The sequence below is a fragment of the Wyeomyia smithii genome, chromosome 2, assembly GCF_029784165.1.
Source record: "Wyeomyia smithii strain HCP4-BCI-WySm-NY-G18 chromosome 2, ASM2978416v1, whole genome shotgun sequence".
NCBI lineage: Eukaryota > Metazoa > Arthropoda > Insecta > Diptera > Culicidae > Wyeomyia > Wyeomyia smithii.
Window position 1 is genome coordinate 104,741,907 of NC_073695.1, and position 19,545 is coordinate 104,761,451.

The window sequence follows — 19,545 nt, forward strand, 5'->3', positions numbered from 1 at the left end:
TGAAGCCCAACTGGCATTGCTACTAAAGTACAAGAATAGAACTAGACAGATACAGAGTCCGAGCAAAATCACTCTAGATATAGGGTAGCATCAGGTGAGCAGCACTAATAAACAAAAACAAGTAACTATTTTTTCATTGCTCAAAAGAAAATCTAAGTAAAAGGGATATCGTTTCACAAAATCACGATGGCTTAATGGTAGGGAGATGAGTTAGGGGTAACGATTTGACAACTTGTCTCTCTCTCATACACACACACACGATAAGAGCGGACACTAATGACCGTTTACTTGGTAGTTTACTGGTAGGCTGTATAGAATGGCATTGGCAGATGGCGGGGGTGGCACTTACTTGATCGTTGCGGTCGGATTGTTGTCGTAGCGTACGGTGAGTGTCCGGTTATCCTGTGTCGGCGTTCCCGGGTTCGAACCCTTCTTTTTTAAAGCTGATTTCAATGGCACTGCGTTGAACTTGGGCTCCTTCGCGGGGATCTCGTCAATACGGTTTGTATCGATGGCGGGATTTGGTTGTGACATTGTGTACATGTACTCCTCGTCCGAGTCGAGCTCGTCGTGATCATTATTTTCATGATCTGTGAGGTAAAATAATAGATGTCAATTGGTGGATTAGCAAGGTAAAATAGAATTGAAAATATTTTCAGCCGGGATACCATCCGACGATAGAAAATGTAAAATTCGAAGATGGATATTAGGGTAGCTATAAACAGATACTGACAGTCATCCCTTGTTTATACGAAACTGCATATAAATTGGAACAACCATGCTCAGTGCTGCATAATATACGTATACAAAATAGAAAAAAATGTATTTGGCAAATATGTATATGAGTAGTTTACCACACATTTTCATTATCCATAATCCTTTTTATTAGGATTTTTTTTAAATTCTAACTATCACATAATATGTACAATTCCAAAATTGTCACATTTTGAGTGCTAAGCACACTGATTTACCCTCACGAAAGCATCGTAAAATTAGTTTCACTGCTACACGCTAGAAGCAATTCGTTATGGTAAGAGTTCTATAAAATATTGACATTTATAGAATTTTATTCCAACCGGTTCTCATATTGTCGCTGTCCATTTGCTAACATGCAGATTCATCCTTTCTTAGTCCATGCACCCTCTTTTTTATAATTCACACGAGCGTTTTCTCCCTATCGGCACCATTACACCTGCGCCTGAATATTTTCGACCAATATCTTGATCTTCGGAGCAGTTGTTGACACAGCACACCTCCTATCATCCTCGATGTCCAGTCTGTTGCGGTATTTTATTTCAATATGCTACACTGTATGTTCGCACTGGAGGACAGCAATTGGGGAACTGAACTGACCGAGCGAAGCGGCAAGGCAAAATTTCACGAAGGAGGAAAATTCATTAACTCAATTAGTCCTAAAAAGAACTGGGTGGGTTGCCTCCACTCTGGTCAGACGGTTGGAATAAAACTCCAATGCTCGCTATCGAACTTGTATTTTCCTGTTTCTCTCTGCTTCTATAATGATTTTCTGCTTCTTCTGCTTCTTCTACGATGTGAACAACTGGGTAATCAAAACAAAACTGATGACTTGAACGACGCGTCTGCTGCTTTTATAGCGTCGCGCTGGGGGCGGGGTTTGGCGGTCCTCGATGATTGGCTGTTCTTTGTTAACTGCTGAAAACGGCTGACTTGTTGTTGCTTATTGTTGCTACTTTCGGCGTGAGACGGAACACTGTAGAAAATCCAGATTTACGAAAATATGTCGACACGAATGACAGTAACGCTCGTAACGCTAATTTCGTGCTATTAGGAAAAAAACGGCACAATGTGGCCCGGAAATCGTACTGCGATTTTTCTTCAAATAACTCATTGACCTGCAACAATGAGCTCATCCTGGAACCGGTCAGGAGCGTTCGTCATTGCTAGTCGGAAAAAGTTTTGTACTAAGTCCAAATCTTGTGCTTTGATATCCCGAAAATCAGTTCCAAATTCAACTAGAAGTGATGTCAGATGCTCTGCAATTTAATTCTTGATCATCGGGACTATTTTGTCAATCACAATATTCGCTAACATTGTCAATCGTAAAAGCGAAATACAGTCAGGTTTTTTTTTACGCGGGGGATACGTACCTCGTAAAAAAAAACCGCGTAAAAAAAACCGCGCTAATTCAAAAATCCGCGTAAAAAAAACGCGTTAGTTCAAAAATCCGCGTAAAAATACACGTTTTTTTTTAAATCCGCGTAAAGTAGTTCAGCAAGAAGGGCTTAAGAAAAAACCCTAGACGCTCTAGAACCAGTATTTAAAATTATCCTCTTTGACGGTTATTCCGGATCTTTCGGTGGGCGGAGAGTATTTTTTTGGACTAAGTCTTTTACTAGATAAACACTTAAACGTTTCTGGTTTCAACCCACGTTAATTCGGAAATTCGTGAAAATTTTTTTGAATTAGCGCGGTATCGCGTAAAAAAAAACGCGTTAATTCAAAAATCCGCGTTAAAAAAAACCGCGTTAATTCAAAAATCCGCGTTAATTCAAAAATCCGCGTTAAAAAACCGCGTGTAAAAAAAAACGCGTAAAAAAACCTGACTGTACATGTGAAATTTCCCCGAACGCAATTTCCTCCTCCTAACGAACTAATTCCTTCCTAAGGTAAATTCCCCACCGGTTGAAAACCGCTGGTTTATATAGTATCTTGCGTTTTAACACAATTTTATAAGATTTTTTTCACTTACAATAGGCCGTCACATCGTCACATATTTTTTTGCGTCGAAAGTAATTTCAATGAACGCATTTTCTCTTGCTTTCACATGAGCGGTAAAAGTATATTTCGAACGATTACCGACCAACCAGGAACAATATACAGACGAAAATTTATAATGTTTACACTGCTAGCCCACAATTCATTCGACAGTTAAATAGTAACCTCCAGCTGATTCGGTGGATCAAAGCTCTCGGTTGGTGCAGTAATGAAGGAAAGAAGCTCACCCGGTGATTCCAAAGTATGTGTGCCAAGTGCTCGGATGTGCTACTATCTACGGTTGCTTTGGTTGTTAGTCAGAATGGCAGGAATGTTCGCTATTATTGCCACTTTTTGCAAGTATTTTATTTTTAAATCAAAACATCTGCGACTGTTGGCGGAGTCAGCCGACTCGCGATAGCAGAATTCCGAAACGAATAAAAGTTTGGCTGTTGAAGCGTGGGAAGCCGGTAGATGACGAGGTGCAGCGATGTCAAAAACTATATGTATAAGCATGGTAATGACCTTTAAATCTTTTAAATTTTGATACTTTTGTGATGTTATTGCTTTACATAAAACCATTCAGGCCTTTTCCGCTAGAAACAACGTGCTTTCTGTAGGGTAGGGTGCCAACAAAAATGGTCATTTTGAGAAACCCTATACAAAATGTTCACCTGCCCGAAAAAAAACACCCTGTGCTTTCAGCTCAATCGGACCTAAAATGGGGTGGCGCAAAGCGATTGAATTTTGACCTTCAAAAATCCAAAAATTAACCCAACCGAGTGAAACGGGGCATGAAATTTCGGTTTTCGAAATTTTTGACGTGGGACTACGTCTTTGTTTTCTATACTGGGATGCATTCTGTAAAATAGGAAACGAAACTGGCGAATGTAACGTCAGATTTCAAACGATAATAACAGCATAACCACATGATGGATAACAATAACCAATATATTGTTGGAGAGATAAAACGTGTAACAATTTTATAATATGCTAGTCATCATTATTATTTCACTGCCCAACGGTGAAAATTGATAAAAAGTTATAAGAAAATTTACGCGAACAATGAACCAATCACACGCGAGCATTCTTAACACAGACGATGTGAATGGACACCAACCATTTCCTGTGATATTTTCTGTTTCAATATCAAAAAAAAAAAAAAAATTGACAGAGTTTCCCCGTCCTAACAGGTCAATTTAAGTTTGCTTCCATGAACTTAGACTAATTTGAAGTCTCGAAGGTAAAGATCTTCCGAAAAGTTTGGAAACAAGCCTTTTACTTGAACAATTTCTAAACCTGCTGTCAGAGCATAATAAAAACTGATGTCTTGAAAGCAAACATGCTGGTTAAAGCAACAATACCGCACAGTATAATATACATATTATGTGGAGCAGAGCGCCGCTGGTCTCTCGTCGTCTATCATTGCAGTGGTTAGTACCCGATTTCTATTTCCGTGAAATCAAGGAAAAACTGCAATGCTGCTGCATTGATAGTGATTAAGAGTTTATCTCATGAATATGGTTACCTTGTAATTGTTGATTGATTTTTCGCTGGAACTTGTTGATTATTTTGTCCAATATATCTTCTTATGTTTCCCTATGAGTGAACCTATGTAACGGCTTCGAAATTATTTCCATAATAAGATTTATGTAGTAAATTTAATTTGATCAGAGTTAAATAAAACAAACAATTTATTATGATATCGTAGGTATTGCTGGATTTGGTTTATGAGGAAATAGATTTAATTCTGATTCAGACGCATTGTGAGAAATTCTTGGTGCTTCTACAATAACAACGACACGCTTGTGCCTTGTTAAATAAATGTTGTTCGCACAAAAAAACACTACAAAATATCGTTAAGTGTAGTCGAAGTTCTTTCGAGTGTTGTTCAGTATATTTCTAAAAAGAAAATTTATGGGGAGGCTGCGTATAAAAAAAAACTTAAACCACAGAACAAACGAATTGTTGCTGTCTGCAGATTCAGTAACCTTTGTAACTAAAAATCCTTCCAATTATAGTGTTTAGTCATGTCACCAATTCATACAACTCTAGGGGTGTATACCTTGTAGTATTTTGATGCCTGATGGCACATGTAACGTCGAGATCTGGTATCATCTGAAGAAAAAATTCATGATTTTGGTGATTTTTTGAATTTCTCAAGGTCAAACTTCAATCGCTTTGCGCCACCCCGTTTTAAGTCCGATCGAGCTAAAACTTTGCACAGGGTGTTTTTTTCTGGTAGTTGAACATTTTGTGTAGATTTATTTTTTTAATTTCTGGTTTTTTCCCCTTATAAGTGGTTGTTATTGCATTGATATTTCAACATTCGAGGTGTCCATCTGCCAATTATTTCTTGGACGGAGACCAAGCTACCGCTCTACTGTGATATACTCCATCATAACTTTCTGGTTCATCACTTTCCTAAAACATCACTACTTGTTCAGTTGGTGGTCTAATTGGATTGCACGCTAACTAGGCATCGAATTTCACATGAAACTGTTTACCTGAATGAAATTTGCGTTCTAGATATACGTAGCTCTGTCCAAGGTACGTAACATGCGATGTCATAAAACGCGATGGCATGCACAGGGTGAATGTTTCGCGGAGTGAATTCTGAAAAGACTATTGTTCTGAACCTGACATGTATTGACAATGTATAGTATCAAAAATCTACTCGTCCAAATACGTAGAAGTACCAGAAAAGCGAAATTAGTTAAATAATGGATCATAAAATCATATAACAAAGGTTTTCCAGTTTGGTTAGATTCGCTTGAAGTATATTTAGATCATTTCAGAAGCTCGCATTTCATTTCCGTCGAGGTGAATGCGAATAAACGGAAGTATAAGTCAACTTCGTAGATATCAATTGATAAAGACAATCTATTAAAAAAATTCTACGTTTCGGACGCTTCGGTGACCTTTCTGCTAACGAAAAAAATAACAAAAAGGACGGACAGTTTAACTAAATTATCGTGAAGCTGTTTATGAGCTGACGTCTTGAACTAGCGAGATATATTTGTTCAGTGTTAATACACCTTCTTCAAATTTACTTTTTTGTAAAATTTTGCCCACTCGACAAAACTAGCAGACTCCAACATGAATCCTGCAGGATAGGGTACTGGACACAACGATTTAAAACGCTAGGTGTTATTTTCAATGAAAAAATAAAACGGGGGTTTTGTTATTTCCGTGTGAAAAAAGGACAGTATCGGTCAGTATCGATTATAGTCTCTGATAAACCACAGTGTTTTGAAAGCCAAAAAATTGCTTATATCTATATCTGTCTCTTCAGGCAGCAGGCAAAATGAAAAAAAAGGAAATCAGACTATACATATGTAGAGGCCACCAGTGTCTGTGGTTTAGTGCTTTCTTCTGAAGGTTAAGCAAGCGGTTATTGTTACTAAATGTGCTGGGATTATAGCACTTTTCGCTCGTGTGCTAATTATGGAGACTTAGAGCAGAATTTTTTTAGCAGTGTGCATTGTGCCTGGCGAATAGTTAGAACTAAGCAGGTTGTATTTGTAACCCTAGAATCCTTTGAATCCAAATTATTTCCACACAGAAAACTACAGTAGACTCAGCGGATGTTTCTGAATCCGACTTTGTTCATTAGATTTAAAAAAAAAGATTATATACATTAAGCATTGTAGCGTTTTCAAAGAATCAGAAACGATTCTCATGATTAAACTTCACGAGACCGAACGTACGAGTGAATCGCAGCTACAGTTTTTCGGGTGCTAATAGTGAAGGATAATGAATGGCCATGCTCGGGGTTGTTGGGCCGTTGGCGATTATTGTTTCTAACGTTCAAGCTTTGAAGCATCAAAGATACAAGAATTCTGTTTCTGTTCAAGGGATAAAAGCTTAAAGCACGTGCTCGAAGTACTTACCATCGTAATCGTAATCATTCATATCTAACGGTATAATATTACTCGCGCTAATACTATTATTGCTACAAGTAGTAGTGGAATGCACGCTAGGGCCATGCGGTCGTCCGCCGATCATAGTCGGACTTGGTGTTGAAAACATCGGCGGCGGAGGAATGGGCCCGATCTCCGACACCGGAATCGGAGGTTCCGGTAGCTCCGACAGCATGATGTGATTCGAAAGATGGTGATGGTGTGGGTGGCCGCCATGTTGCGTTTGCTGTTGAAGCGCTTGTTGATGGTGCTGTGCAACAGCCGCCGCAGCGGCTGACAGCGCAGCTTGTGTAGGAAGTTGGGACTGGTGCTGGTGCTGAGCAATGGCCGCTGCAGCAGCCGCAGTCGCTAGAGCGGACTGCTGGTGCTGCTGATGTTGCAACTGCAGCGCTTGATGGGATGACTGTTGCAACTGCTGTTGGTTAGATGGGTTCTCGTTCGATGGCGGTGGTGTTTTCCGTTGATTATCTTGAACTGTAAGAAAGGTACAAAATGATGGTTGAGTACGATTGGGTCAATGAGTGGGAATTCTTGAGAGCGACACTACAAACAAGTCTGAGAGCAGAATAGCAAGCTACTCGCTAGAGTTTGGTTTAGAAGATCTTATATATTAGAGTTCTAGAACAATAATTGGGGGGCATGGAGAAAAAGCAAACTATACAGCTCTTAGTCCGATATACTTACAACCATCGCTGTGATAGCAGATTATCCTGCGGGACAGCTTGGTCGGTCCGAGGGTGTTGGGACGTTCTGGTTTAGATTGTACCACTAACTGGGGAGGCGGCTGAATGTTGCCTTCGATTGTAGCCGGGCCGTGGCTACCACCAGTACTTGACGAATGTAATGAACTCGACACCGAACAGGACTGGTCGACACACGAACCATTTGCACCACTTTGAACTTCAGTCTTTTCTTTCCGAGGCTCTGCATGTTTGTGGCAAGTGTTCGAATATAGTCCGTAGGATAAGCCGTTGCAGTTTCGCATTAGGTTGGAAGTTAATGATGGCGTACGCAGTGGTAGGAGTGGTAGTTGTGTTACGGGTTGTAGTGCATTTTGAAGGTGCGCAAGTTACGGGTAGTAAGGGAAGAAAAAAAAAGAAAACGGGAAAACAATGTATCTAAAGCGACTCAAACAAACAGTACGTATGTACATTCTAAAGTTATTTTGCAAGCTTCAAGGTAGTATCATACAAAAAGATTTATCTAGGGGCTTAATAACTAACAATAGCAAGGGTGTTAAGGCTATTTATAACTGCTGGAGCTAGGATGTGACAGCTGTGTTCAGTTCAATATAAACTTTGAGCTGTTAGACGTTACACAAAACGTTACTATTGCAGTGCTGATTCTATGGATACTAAATTGGACCTAGTAGCACAAATTTGAAGAAAATAATGTGTGCGGAATCCTTCTTTGTATCACCAAACATACGATCAAATTCGCTTCGATTTAAAACCACTCACGTGTCAACTTTAGGTTGTTATTTTCTAGAAATCTTCAAATTTTGTAACATGTACGCATCATCCTTTCACAACAACATCTTGAGTAAGAAAAAGTTTCTCCGCAATGTTAAACAAATGGCAGCAATCCGCAGAAGTTTGTCTCCTTGCTGAGTAGAACATCCTCCCAAATAATGTGCGAAAATAAAAACTACACTTTATCGCTCTTTTTTCCGCAGGTTCAAAGCTTACGTTCAATACCGCTAGAAGAAACGGTTTTCGCTATAGTCAGCTATGAATGCTTTATTTAGAAGCTTTTTAAGCCGACATGAAGTTAAAGGTGGCCCATAAACTTTCTCTGGCATCATTTTGGAGAGTGTCGCTGGAGTTTGTGCGTCCAGTCGTTCTTGTGCTGCTGATGGGGAAACTCTCATAAAATTTGAACACGATGGAAGGTGAAAACAAATTTCCCGTGTTTATTGTGCTTGCAGAGTAAAAGTTTCAATGCACTGAAAAAGTAACTGTCAAACCTTCTCTTTACGAATTCGGTAGAAAAAGTCAATAAAACTCATGACATTAGCTAATGATTAGTTACCCAAGCAAACTGTGTTGAACATATGAGATGTCTCATTAACAAAATTTTGAACTTTCTACAAACTGACGATTAAAAGGGGACCATGGAAGGTAAAAAATAATACATTTTCGTAATTTTTTTTCGGATGTTGCAAAATACATATTTCTTAATCTATAGCCAAAATACTCGAACACTTCACTTCACTCTAAACATCCGCATAAAAATCACGAAAATTCACTATTTTTTGACCTTCAAGAGTTGGGTCATCCTAAACAAAGAGAAAAAGCGCTTAAAAAACTTCTGAAAATGATTTGGAAGTGCCCTCCTTGGTTTGGCTCTTCAATCACATTGGCTTTTTTTATGGACCCCACTGCGACCAGTAGTGTTTTTTTTATCTTTTGTGGCATTATCCGGACGTTTTTGCTATTCGCAAATTTTGTTTTTTACCCTTTTGCAGTGTTACTTATTGAGAAGCAACCTGCTCCGTGTTATAGTGCTTTTTGGCTTCTCCTTCAGACTTAGTAACCTTAGTAATTACATAGGCTTGAATGATGTTGAAACATTAGAAGTGATGTCAGATTAAATTATTACCAACTTTCGACAAAAATCGTTGCAGTCCTCTATTGCTACGATAAGCTTTATAACTTATTATAATTTTATTATGAAAACTATAACAGGTCGGATTTGATTGTCCGCAGGCACGATTATTCGAAGGCTCGGTTATTCAGGGCTCGATTATACGGTTCGATTATCCGGAGTTATATTTTTTTCTTCAATTTCGGATTTCGTTTACATTTGTGACGTTTGTGTTTTTGTCGATTCTATCCAAAAATGCTAAATTTGATGCAGTTTTTGTGCTAAATGCTGCGTAGTTAATTCGCGCTGCACAATTGATTCATCTCATCACAATCAAATTTAGAAAACATCGACAATCAGACGCTGAACATTTTTTATATTTTATGTCGGCGTATTTACCAAGTACAATATTATTTTTATCAACGAACGACTGTTCTTTTATCAACGAACGACTGTTCTCCATGAAAAAAAAAAATGAAAAAAATAATCTAATTAGTCGGTTCGATTATCCGAAAAAATCGGTTATCTGGTGTGAAATATTTTTCAAAACTCCGGATTATCGAGTTCGACCTGTATAAGTATTTTATAATAAATTATACCTGAAAAAAAAATCGAAAAACGGTTCTATTTTTTCAATGATGTTAATTCGAAAATATCAGCGGGGGCCTAGCGTGGTTGGTAACGTCTCCGCTAACCACGCTCGACGCCTGGGTTCGAATCCCACCGCCGACATAGGTGTCGATGGTTGTGAGGTGGCGTGATTCACTCACAACCAACCTAACTGGTCTAGATTTAATCCTAGCCGACACCGGGAGATTTTCTGAGGCGAAAAATCTCTAGGATCACGCCTTCCATCGCATGAGGAAGTAAAGCCGTTGGCGCCGGTCCGTTAATTAACGGGTCGTAAGTTAGGGTCCTGGGTGGAGTCGCCTCCCCGGGCGTCGGTGATTCGCACAACAACAGTGGCGGAACTAGACCGACGGAAAATAAGCGAGAATAAAAAAAAATTCAAAAATATGGTACACAAAAAATCCAAAAAAATGTGCTTCCTTTTTTTCAACAGAATCGATAAATTTAAATAGTTAATTTTAAAATTCACATTATTATAAATGATACAATGGTATTATGCTAATAATATGAATTTAAAAATTGTTCATTTATTCCGATTTAGACTAACATTTTTTTTTTATGTTTTGAAGTGCTTTTGTTGGCTTACATTGCATTGGTTAACTACTAAAATAAACTAATTGAACACGAAAAAAATATTTAATAACCTCTGATGGTGCAAATTTTTAGCGCAAGTGGACGAAATACTCAATCACGAAAAATTATTAAAAAATAACTTTGTATCACTAGATGGTTCACTTTAAAGTAAAACCTGTTGTTACCTAGAGCTACAAAACATTGTTTACTCGGTATATCCGCTTAGCATTACAAACAAAGATTGTGTAGCTAACACCATGTTTGAATAGGACAGTACATGTCCAGAGGAAACTTCGCTTTCATTTTATCATATGACTAACGATTGACAAACAAAAAATATTTACGTACATAAAAATTGAGGAAAACAACCGCTAGTCGCACTTAAACTTTAACCGCAGTGTTGATAATGAGAAAGTACAAACCACTGCCGTTCAAACTTCGAATCATGTCACCAAATCCTTGTTCTTTCGTTTATTCTTCACCAATAAATCTACGGCATAGCAGACCCACTTAGAACAGAAATACATACGACCTAACAGCTGGCGCCAGTTTGTGTCGGTTTGTGTTGACTTTCTCCTATGTTTGAGGCAAAAAGAAAATAATTCGCAGTCTGTGCAGCTGAGAACGGCATACGGCGAACGGTTGATCCTTCCAAACGCGACAGCCATCCCGAGAATGTAGTGAAGAGTAAATCAATACCAAATGTAGGTATTAAATACAAAATAGCTTAAAATCTTAACTTGGTCGTAGTAAAAATAACACTAATACAACACTTCAGGTTTAAAACAAAAATTGTACAGTTGAGTCACATATGAAAAGTTATAACTGCTAGTTTCTGAACATTCAAGGTTTTTAAATGAGAATTACAATGAATATATACAGCCACAGACATTGATTATGGAACTTATCTCAAAAATATCACAAATATAAATAACTAAGAAAATTTTTCTTTTTGTTTCTGTTCAAAATTTTTTTTTCATGCGAAGAATGGCTAGGTGTTCATTTTACAAAAGCGTTCAATTCGGGAGGGACCGAAAATGGGTTCAATTTCGCGCAGGCAGTTTGCGCATTTTCACACTCCTAATGGAATTTTAATCGCTTACGATGAAATTGTATTAAAAATTTCACCAATTGTTTGTATAATTTTGCGTGTTTGAAGGAGACACCGGAAATCTCTCGCAGGAAAAAGTAACGTAACTGTTAATGTTTTGTTCGCAATCATATCACAAACTTTTTTTCTCTAGTGTGTTGTGTTGACTCAATGAATTTGAAACAAAGGTATCCTGGACGAAAATTTTCAATCAAAAATATAATGCAAGGGAGCCTAGTAGCAGTATAATCAAATTGTATTTTTTTATAATAAAAAACCAACGCCTTCCATGTCGATAACATTTGGTGTTGAAGTTTCGTCGACAACATTGAATAAAGTAACAATAAATCGGCAAAGGCCTGGCTGATTACTGGGACGGAAGTGCGCCAAGATGCTGCGAACAAGGCAGCGCTAACGGATACTGAAACAGGATTTTGCTTTTATTTGGTATTTAGAATCAGCGATTTCTTTTCCCTGACTAGTGTTAACACCATCGAGATCTAATTAAATTTGAATTAACTTTTTACACGTAAAATTCTGTATACAGATCTACTATTCATAATATCAAATATGCGCGTAGTTTGCTTGCAGGTAGTTTATTTGATTCATCCTCCAGAGAAATGAAAACAAATACTGATAATACGATGGTTATTATACGGAAAAATGGAATCTCATCTTTTTCTAGTCTTTGTTTTTCAATGATTCAATTCAATGTGAGAAAGTTTGACCAGATTTGACCAGTACTAAATACCCCGTGTTAACTGTAAGAATGATTAAATCGCACAATCAATTCCGTTTTGCACTCTTTGTTATTGTAAAATTATATCATAGCAGATGGATGAACGAAGCAGTGTAAGCTGAATGAAAGATGCTTGCTAGCTTCGTTCACAGGAGAAGACAAATCCCAAATGGAATCTATAGACGAAATATAAGGCGTCGTACACAAATTACGTAACGCATGACGAAGGGGGGGGGGGGTGTAGTTGAAACAGTTACGTAACTGCGATTTTCCTTCGAAATCGAAATTTTGGAAGGCGGGGGGGGGTCATACTGAACGTTCCTCATTGTTACATAGGGAGAAAGGGGTCTAAAATCCGGGTTTTAGCATTACGTAATTTGTGTACGACGCCTAACACCGAGAATACAAATATCTGGGCAGCGTCAGACGCGAAACATTCATTGAGGAAACGGAGTGGTTATAAAATTATTTTGCTGCTTGCTTTCGTCACAAAAACAATTATTTTACTCTTAAAGTGAGTAAACCAAACAACACGGTTTCGGAAACTCAGTAAATTTCTGTGTGTGTGTCGCTGTGTGTGGTTTGTAAGATTCTAAATTGGTTCTAACAGCACTAGCGGAGGGATATTTATGTGTTATTTGTTCCTTTTTGCAAATGGTTTGGCAATTGATAATATTTTTGATTTTCAGCAAACATTTTCACGCAGGATAAGCTTATAAGACAATGCTTGTTTCGCGAAAAATGCTGACTCACTTTGAACGCCTCAGGCACCTGGAACGAAGTGATCAGCTGCACCAATTTTCAACCTTGCAGGTGACCTTGATTCGCTTCTAACGTTTGTCATAATTAGAGATCATCAATCAGTGGTAAAATAATGCATGTATTAGCTACGTTCTGTGGCTCGAGTCAATTCATCTCTAATGTTGAAAATGTTGATCTTGCGGCCCATTAATTTTCAGTGATGCCATAATAAACAGAATTCAAACCAAGATGAACGACATTTAGGATGCTCTACTCTTCAAACTTAGCATGATATGGGATGACTGTTTTCAAATCTGAACTAGCGGTACAGAATACATTTGAAACTGCTTGAAATAATTTATATTTGGAAGTCGTCAGTCGTAAGGAACAGTATATATGTTGATGACGAGACGACATTAAGAAATAATTCAACTTCATTACAGTTAACAAGAAAATCGAATGCAGCTGCATTTTATTGTATGAAATGCATCAAAAAAACCTAAATTAATCCACCTAGCGGTCAGACCCAGCCTTTCTCATTTAAACTTATTATTTGAAAAATAGATTTACATGAACGCTTCAATTCAGTAAATGTATATTCACTCTTTAGGTCCTAAAAAATTGATGCTGTAATCTATACATATAAAAATGCAGTCCGGTCTGTCTGTCTGTTTGATCCATATAGGCTTGAAAACTACCGAACCGATCGACGTGAAAATTTGTATGTAGGGGTTTTTGGTGCCGATAAAGGTTCTTATGATAGTTTGAGACCCCTCCCTCTTCTGGAAGGAAGGAGTCCCATACAAATGAAACATGAATTTCTGCACAACTCAAGAACAAACCAAGCAAGTGAAACCGAATTTGGCATGTGGGTGTTTTAAGGGGTAAAAAATATGTCCATAATAGTTGGACGCCCCTCCCTCTTCTGGAAGGGAGGGGTTCCATACAAATGAAACACAAATTTCTGCACATCTCGAGAACTAATCAACTAAATGGAACCAAATTTGGCAGGTAAATTTTTTAAGTGGTTAAAAATATGTCCATAATGTTTTGACACCCCTCCTTGTTTTTGAAGGGCGGGTGCCATACAAGTAAAACACAAATTTCTGCATATCTCGAAAACTTACCGAGAAAATGGAACCAAATTTAGCATGTGAATGTTTTTGGAGGTAACAAATATGTGCATAATGGTTTAATACCCCTCCATTTTCTGGAAGGGAGAGGTTGCATACAAATGAAACACAAAATGCTGCACATCTCGAGAGTTACCCAACTTAATGAAACCAAATTTGGCAGGTAAATGTTTTTAGAAGTAACAAATATGTGCATAATGGTTTGACACCCCTCCTTCTTCTATAAGTGAGGGGTCCCATACAAATGAAACGCAAATTTCGCACAGCTCAATAACCAATCAAGAAAATACAAATCTGTCCATAGTGGTGCACAAATTTCTGCACATCTCGCGAACTAATCAACTAAATGGAACCATATTTGGCAGGTGAATGTTTTAGTGGTAGCAAATATGTTCCATAATCGACCTCGGGCAACATTTTTTTCTGAAAAACAGTTGAAAATGACCAAATACCACCCAATATGAGTGTTTCTTTAACCAGTATGACGTTCAATCCAGAAATTGTCTCCAAATGCCATTATGTAATCCAAAATGGCAACTTCCGGTTTCGGAAAAACAGCGGCAAACGACCAAAAATCACCCAATTTGGGTATTTCCGAAAAGCCACAAACCGACTTCAGACGACATTTTGAATTGTAAGATGGCAACTTCCAGTTTCTGGAAAACGGCCTGAAATGGACGATTCCCATTAAATATGAGTATCTCCGGAATCAGAAAGATGGACAGAAGCTTAAAATTGATCACAGACACAATCTTAAATTTTAAGATGGTGGCTTCCGATGTCTGGCAAACATCCGGAAATGACCAAATAGCATGCAATATGAATGTTTTCGGAACCAGAATAACTCCCAGATGATAGAAATTGATTTCACAGGCAATTTTAAAGTCCAAAATCACGACTTTCGGTTTCTGAAAAACAGCCCAAAGTGACCAAATACCACCCAACATGAATATCTCCGGAGCCACAATGTTGTAAGAAGCTAAAAATTGACCTCAGACACCATCATGAGTTGCAGGATGGCAACTTCTGGTTTCTGGTTGGAGAAACACCCATATTGGGTGTTATTCGATCATTTTCGGCTGTTTCCCAAGAACCGGAGGTCGCCAACCTAGAATCCAAAATTGGGTCTGTGGTCGATTTCAGCTGCTGTGTATCATTCTAGAACCGGAGATACTCATGTTAGACGGAAATCGGCCATTTTTGGCAGAAAAAACAGCCAAAAATGGCCGAGTTTAGGTAGTCTTCGGAATATGTTCCTTTTCATAGCTGAATTTCACATTTTTGAACATAACAGGCAAAGTAACAGTCCGATTGCAAAACAAATCAATAGGGTCTCATGGGGCAACTAGACCTTCCATTTGTCACTGATTTTATGAAGATCGGTCCAGCCATCTCTGAGAAACATGAGTGAGATTGAACAGTCTTCAGAACACGTTTCTTTTCATAACTTTTGAACCATATGTCCAATCTTTATGAAATTTAAAAGTTACGGGTTTTTCAGGTTGCCCGTTCATTTGAAACCAATTTTGTTCAAATCGGTTGTGTAGTTTTCGAGATAATGATGTTTCATGATTTTTACGTTTTGATACATAACCTCTAAACTAAAGATCCGATTATAATGAAATTTGATAGGGTCTTATGGGGCAACTAGACCTTTCATTTGCAATTAATTTCATGAAAATCGGTCCAGTCATCTCTGAGAAAAGTGAGTGAGAATAAAAATCTGCACATACACACACACATACACACACATACATACAGAAAATGCTCAGCTCGTCGAACTGAGTCGAGTGATATATGCTATTCGGCCCTTTGGAGCACTTTTATACTTTCGGTTTTGCAAGTGATGTGACCTTTCTAGGAGAAAAACTTCCAACTTTCAAATTGAAATTTAGTTTAGCAGAACATATAATATTCACTTCGAAACTACACGCAAAAGTTTAAACCATGATCAACCACAATCTTCTCGATTCGCACAACAATTGCTCTGATTTCGCACAGAAATCGTGTGAATTGTATAACACAAGATCTGTACAATACATTGATACAGACCGAAATCATATACACAAAAATCTTGATGTTTCGGTAAACTTCGGTTTCAGGATGCGAATCAACGGCTCATGCACCATTTGCCCATCTCAGTAACCGAAACAGCCAATAGCGAGCCTGTCATAGCTCAGAACGTACCGGTGGTTATGGATGGAAACTGAATGAAAAGTAAATTGTGTACGATAACAATTACACAAACATCATGGTTTTATTTGAGCTTTCAAGTGATTGTAGAGCTATGTTTTTTTAGAAACAATAGATTATATCCTAACATTGTAGTTTGGTCTTGTTTTGAATTTACTGTTTGTAGGAGAAAAAATCAAGTTGTGTTAAACACGCATGGAAATTAGATCAATCTGGTTTGTGTCAAAAAACTACTACAGATTTTAATTCGTTTGTTCGCTGCCTTTGAATCAAAGTAGAAATCCAAAAAAATAAGTGTTCTGTGTCGTGAGAAACGCTAATAGTAGGTACATTAGTTGAGAACGTTTTATGGAAGAAAATAAAATAAATTTTTTAATGCTTACCAAAATAATCAAACGGTAGCCTTTGTCGCTTTTCCATTCTCTGGGTCATTTTGGCGGAAGATCGTAAGTTTATTAAATAAATACAAATCTGTGTCCTTCTTGACGTAGTACGTGAAGGTAACAGTTTTGTTTTGTCGAGAGAAAGAAACTCATTCAGAAAGCCTTACCCCCCGAATGAAGAGAAAGTTACGGGCGATGCTAGTGTCAAAAAACCTTTTCAAGAAAGGAGTTTTATTTGCATTTGGCTCGCAATGAACTCATGTTGATAAAAATATATATAGTTCTATAATCAGATTGTTAACCTGCACAGTATATTTCACAACTTCTAACCGATTCGTTTATCATGTATTTGATTTGGCGTGAAGATTCGTGTCAACCAGTGTGATGATTCATAGCTCCTAGCAATTTGTTGCCTGTCAATGTTTTCGGATGGAATGAAAATCTGAGCTGAACCTTTTTTCGTGGCGTATACTAAAAAACATTGCTTGTCACGATCTGGCAGTCATTTTTTATTGCGACACGCAAGCTTACTCTACATTGAATACCATCAACATGCACAAGTCCGTACAGGACATTTGCTTTTCCTCCATTCACTGCTTCCCCAGTTGCCGATTATCGCACCTTATTTGCACGTTTCATCAAAATTTGATTTATCGGAGACATCCAATCCATGTGTCACGCGGTACTGTTGAGTATATTGCAACGTTGTAATTTTTTTCTCCCCGAGTTCACCCAGTGGAATTCAATGTCAGGTAATACGACTGAAACGTTCTGTCATTTTCATTTTCCTATCCAGGACTATTACGCGACCGACGGTGTGGAATGGACTTACTGTTGAATGATATGCCAGTCTACGCGCGAGGACTTCCTGTACCCACGGGACTGTCATTTGTTGCAGGCTTGCCCGACTTGAAAGAAGACAAATGGTTCGATTTCGATTGATTTTCCACACACGATCCGATTCTGTAGAGCGGTAGAGCGAAGAGCACCTGGGTATTTGATTTGGTTACTGAAGCCGAACGCCGTTGTCGTTATCGTTCCGGCTGTCGTTATCGGTTTCAATCCATCAAAATTAACGATCCATTCCTTCGCGTTTAAACCGTCAAGAAGCCTACAGCAGATGATTTCGTGACACCGTTGGCGCAATCGAAGGTCATAACGTTGCTACCGTATTTTAAAACCTTCTGGAGACTTTTTCCGATGCTTGATATTGCCCGATAATTTGCTTTAGATGAGTTTCCATAAGTCTCACGCGGAATAAAATCAGTATCGGACATACATATGGGTCATTCCATACGAAGTGTACATGCTTTTTGGACACGACCATCACAGATTTTGTTCAAAGTTGGGGAAATTATTCATCTGCTGTCTCTTTGGAAAAATCCCAATGTTGGTGTCAATTAGAATACCCACCGCTCTCTAGGACCCCGCTCTTTATTGCAAAGCCGCGCAATTTTTGTCAAAAAGCTCTTTTTTTCTTTTTCTTACAATTCATAGACGTGAGATATCCGAATGATTCTGATAGATGATTTTTGAAGAAAATAAACCAAGGAATCCCAGATGGTCTCAAGGTACGATGCTGGCCTAACAAGCCAGTCGTCGTAGGTTCGAGTCTCGGTCTGGGAGAAACTGTTAGTGTCAGTAGGATCGTAGCGCTAGCCCCGCAATTGTCCTGTACACTAAACAGTCGGCTGCGAAGTCTGGGTATAAAAAAACAGAAGGACAAATTCCGAGACGGAATGTAGCACCAAGGCTTTGCTTTTTTTAAACCAAGGAATCCAGAAAAAATATAAGTTTTGACCGGAAGTGTTGCCAGATAAATTATTCTTGTATTTGAAAACTAAATTTACATTTTTCGGCAAATGCAGCCATTTTTATTTCAAATTTGATAATTTTTTATCGTGTTCCTTGGAAAATTTCACATAAGAAACAACTATTATCCCGAGGTAATATGAGCCAATCTCGAGATATAACATTTTTACGAAAAAAGTTGTTAACTTCGTAATTATTTTATTTTACAATTTATAGACGCAAGACACCCGAAAAAAGTCATAGGTGAATTTTGAAGAAAATAAACCAAAGAATCCAGAAAAATATTGTTTTTGACCGGAAGTGTTGCCAGATAGATCATTTTTGTATTTTAAAATTAAATTTGCATTTTTCGACCAATGCAGCTAATCCTATTTTAAATTTGATGGTTTCATCGTGTTTTTCGGAAAATTATACGTAAGAAGCACTTACCACTCCTTGTTAATATGAGCCAATCTTGAGATATAACATTTTCACGCAAAATTAATTACGAAATTCAGAACTATTTTCGTAAAAATACTATATCTCGAGATTGGCTCATATTACCACGGGGTAATAAGTGTTTCTTACGTAAAATTTTTCAAGAAATACGATGAATTCATCAAATTTAAAATAAAATTAGCTGCATTTGCCGAAAAATGCAAATTTAGTTTTAAAATACAAAAATAATCTATCTGGCAACACTTTCGGTCAAAAACAATATTTTTTCTGGATTCCTTGGCTTATTTTCTTTAAAATTCACTTATCACTATTTTTCGGGTGTCTTACGTATATAAATTGTGAAAAAATTAATTACGAAGTTTGCAACTTTTTTCGTAAAAATGTCATATCTCGAAATTGGCTCATATTACCTCGGGATGATAGTTGTTTCTTATGTGAAATTTTCCAAGGAATACGATGAAATTATCAAATTTGAAATCAAATTGGTTGCATTTGCCGAAAAATGTAAATTTAGTTTTCAAATACAAAAATAATTTATCTGGCAACACTTCCGGTCAAAACTCATATCTTT

The 19,545-nt window shown here is 37.8% G+C and overlaps 1 protein-coding gene across 1 annotated transcript in view; it reads right to left on the minus strand.

The window, feature by feature from the left end:
• Positions 1-19,545, minus strand: part of LOC129725257 (phosphatase and actin regulator 4) — a 190,817-nt gene that overhangs the window by 11,620 nt on the left and 159,652 nt on the right. The window contains exons 7-10 of the mRNA XM_055680847.1: positions 7,523-7,580; positions 7,341-7,486; positions 6,627-7,130; positions 350-590 (exon numbers count right to left, since the gene is read on the minus strand). Of these exons, the coding sequence (XP_055536822.1) occupies positions 350-590; positions 6,627-7,130; positions 7,341-7,486; positions 7,523-7,580 (949 nt within the window). The remainder of the gene's footprint in view (positions 1-349; positions 591-6,626; positions 7,131-7,340; positions 7,487-7,522; positions 7,581-19,545) is intronic.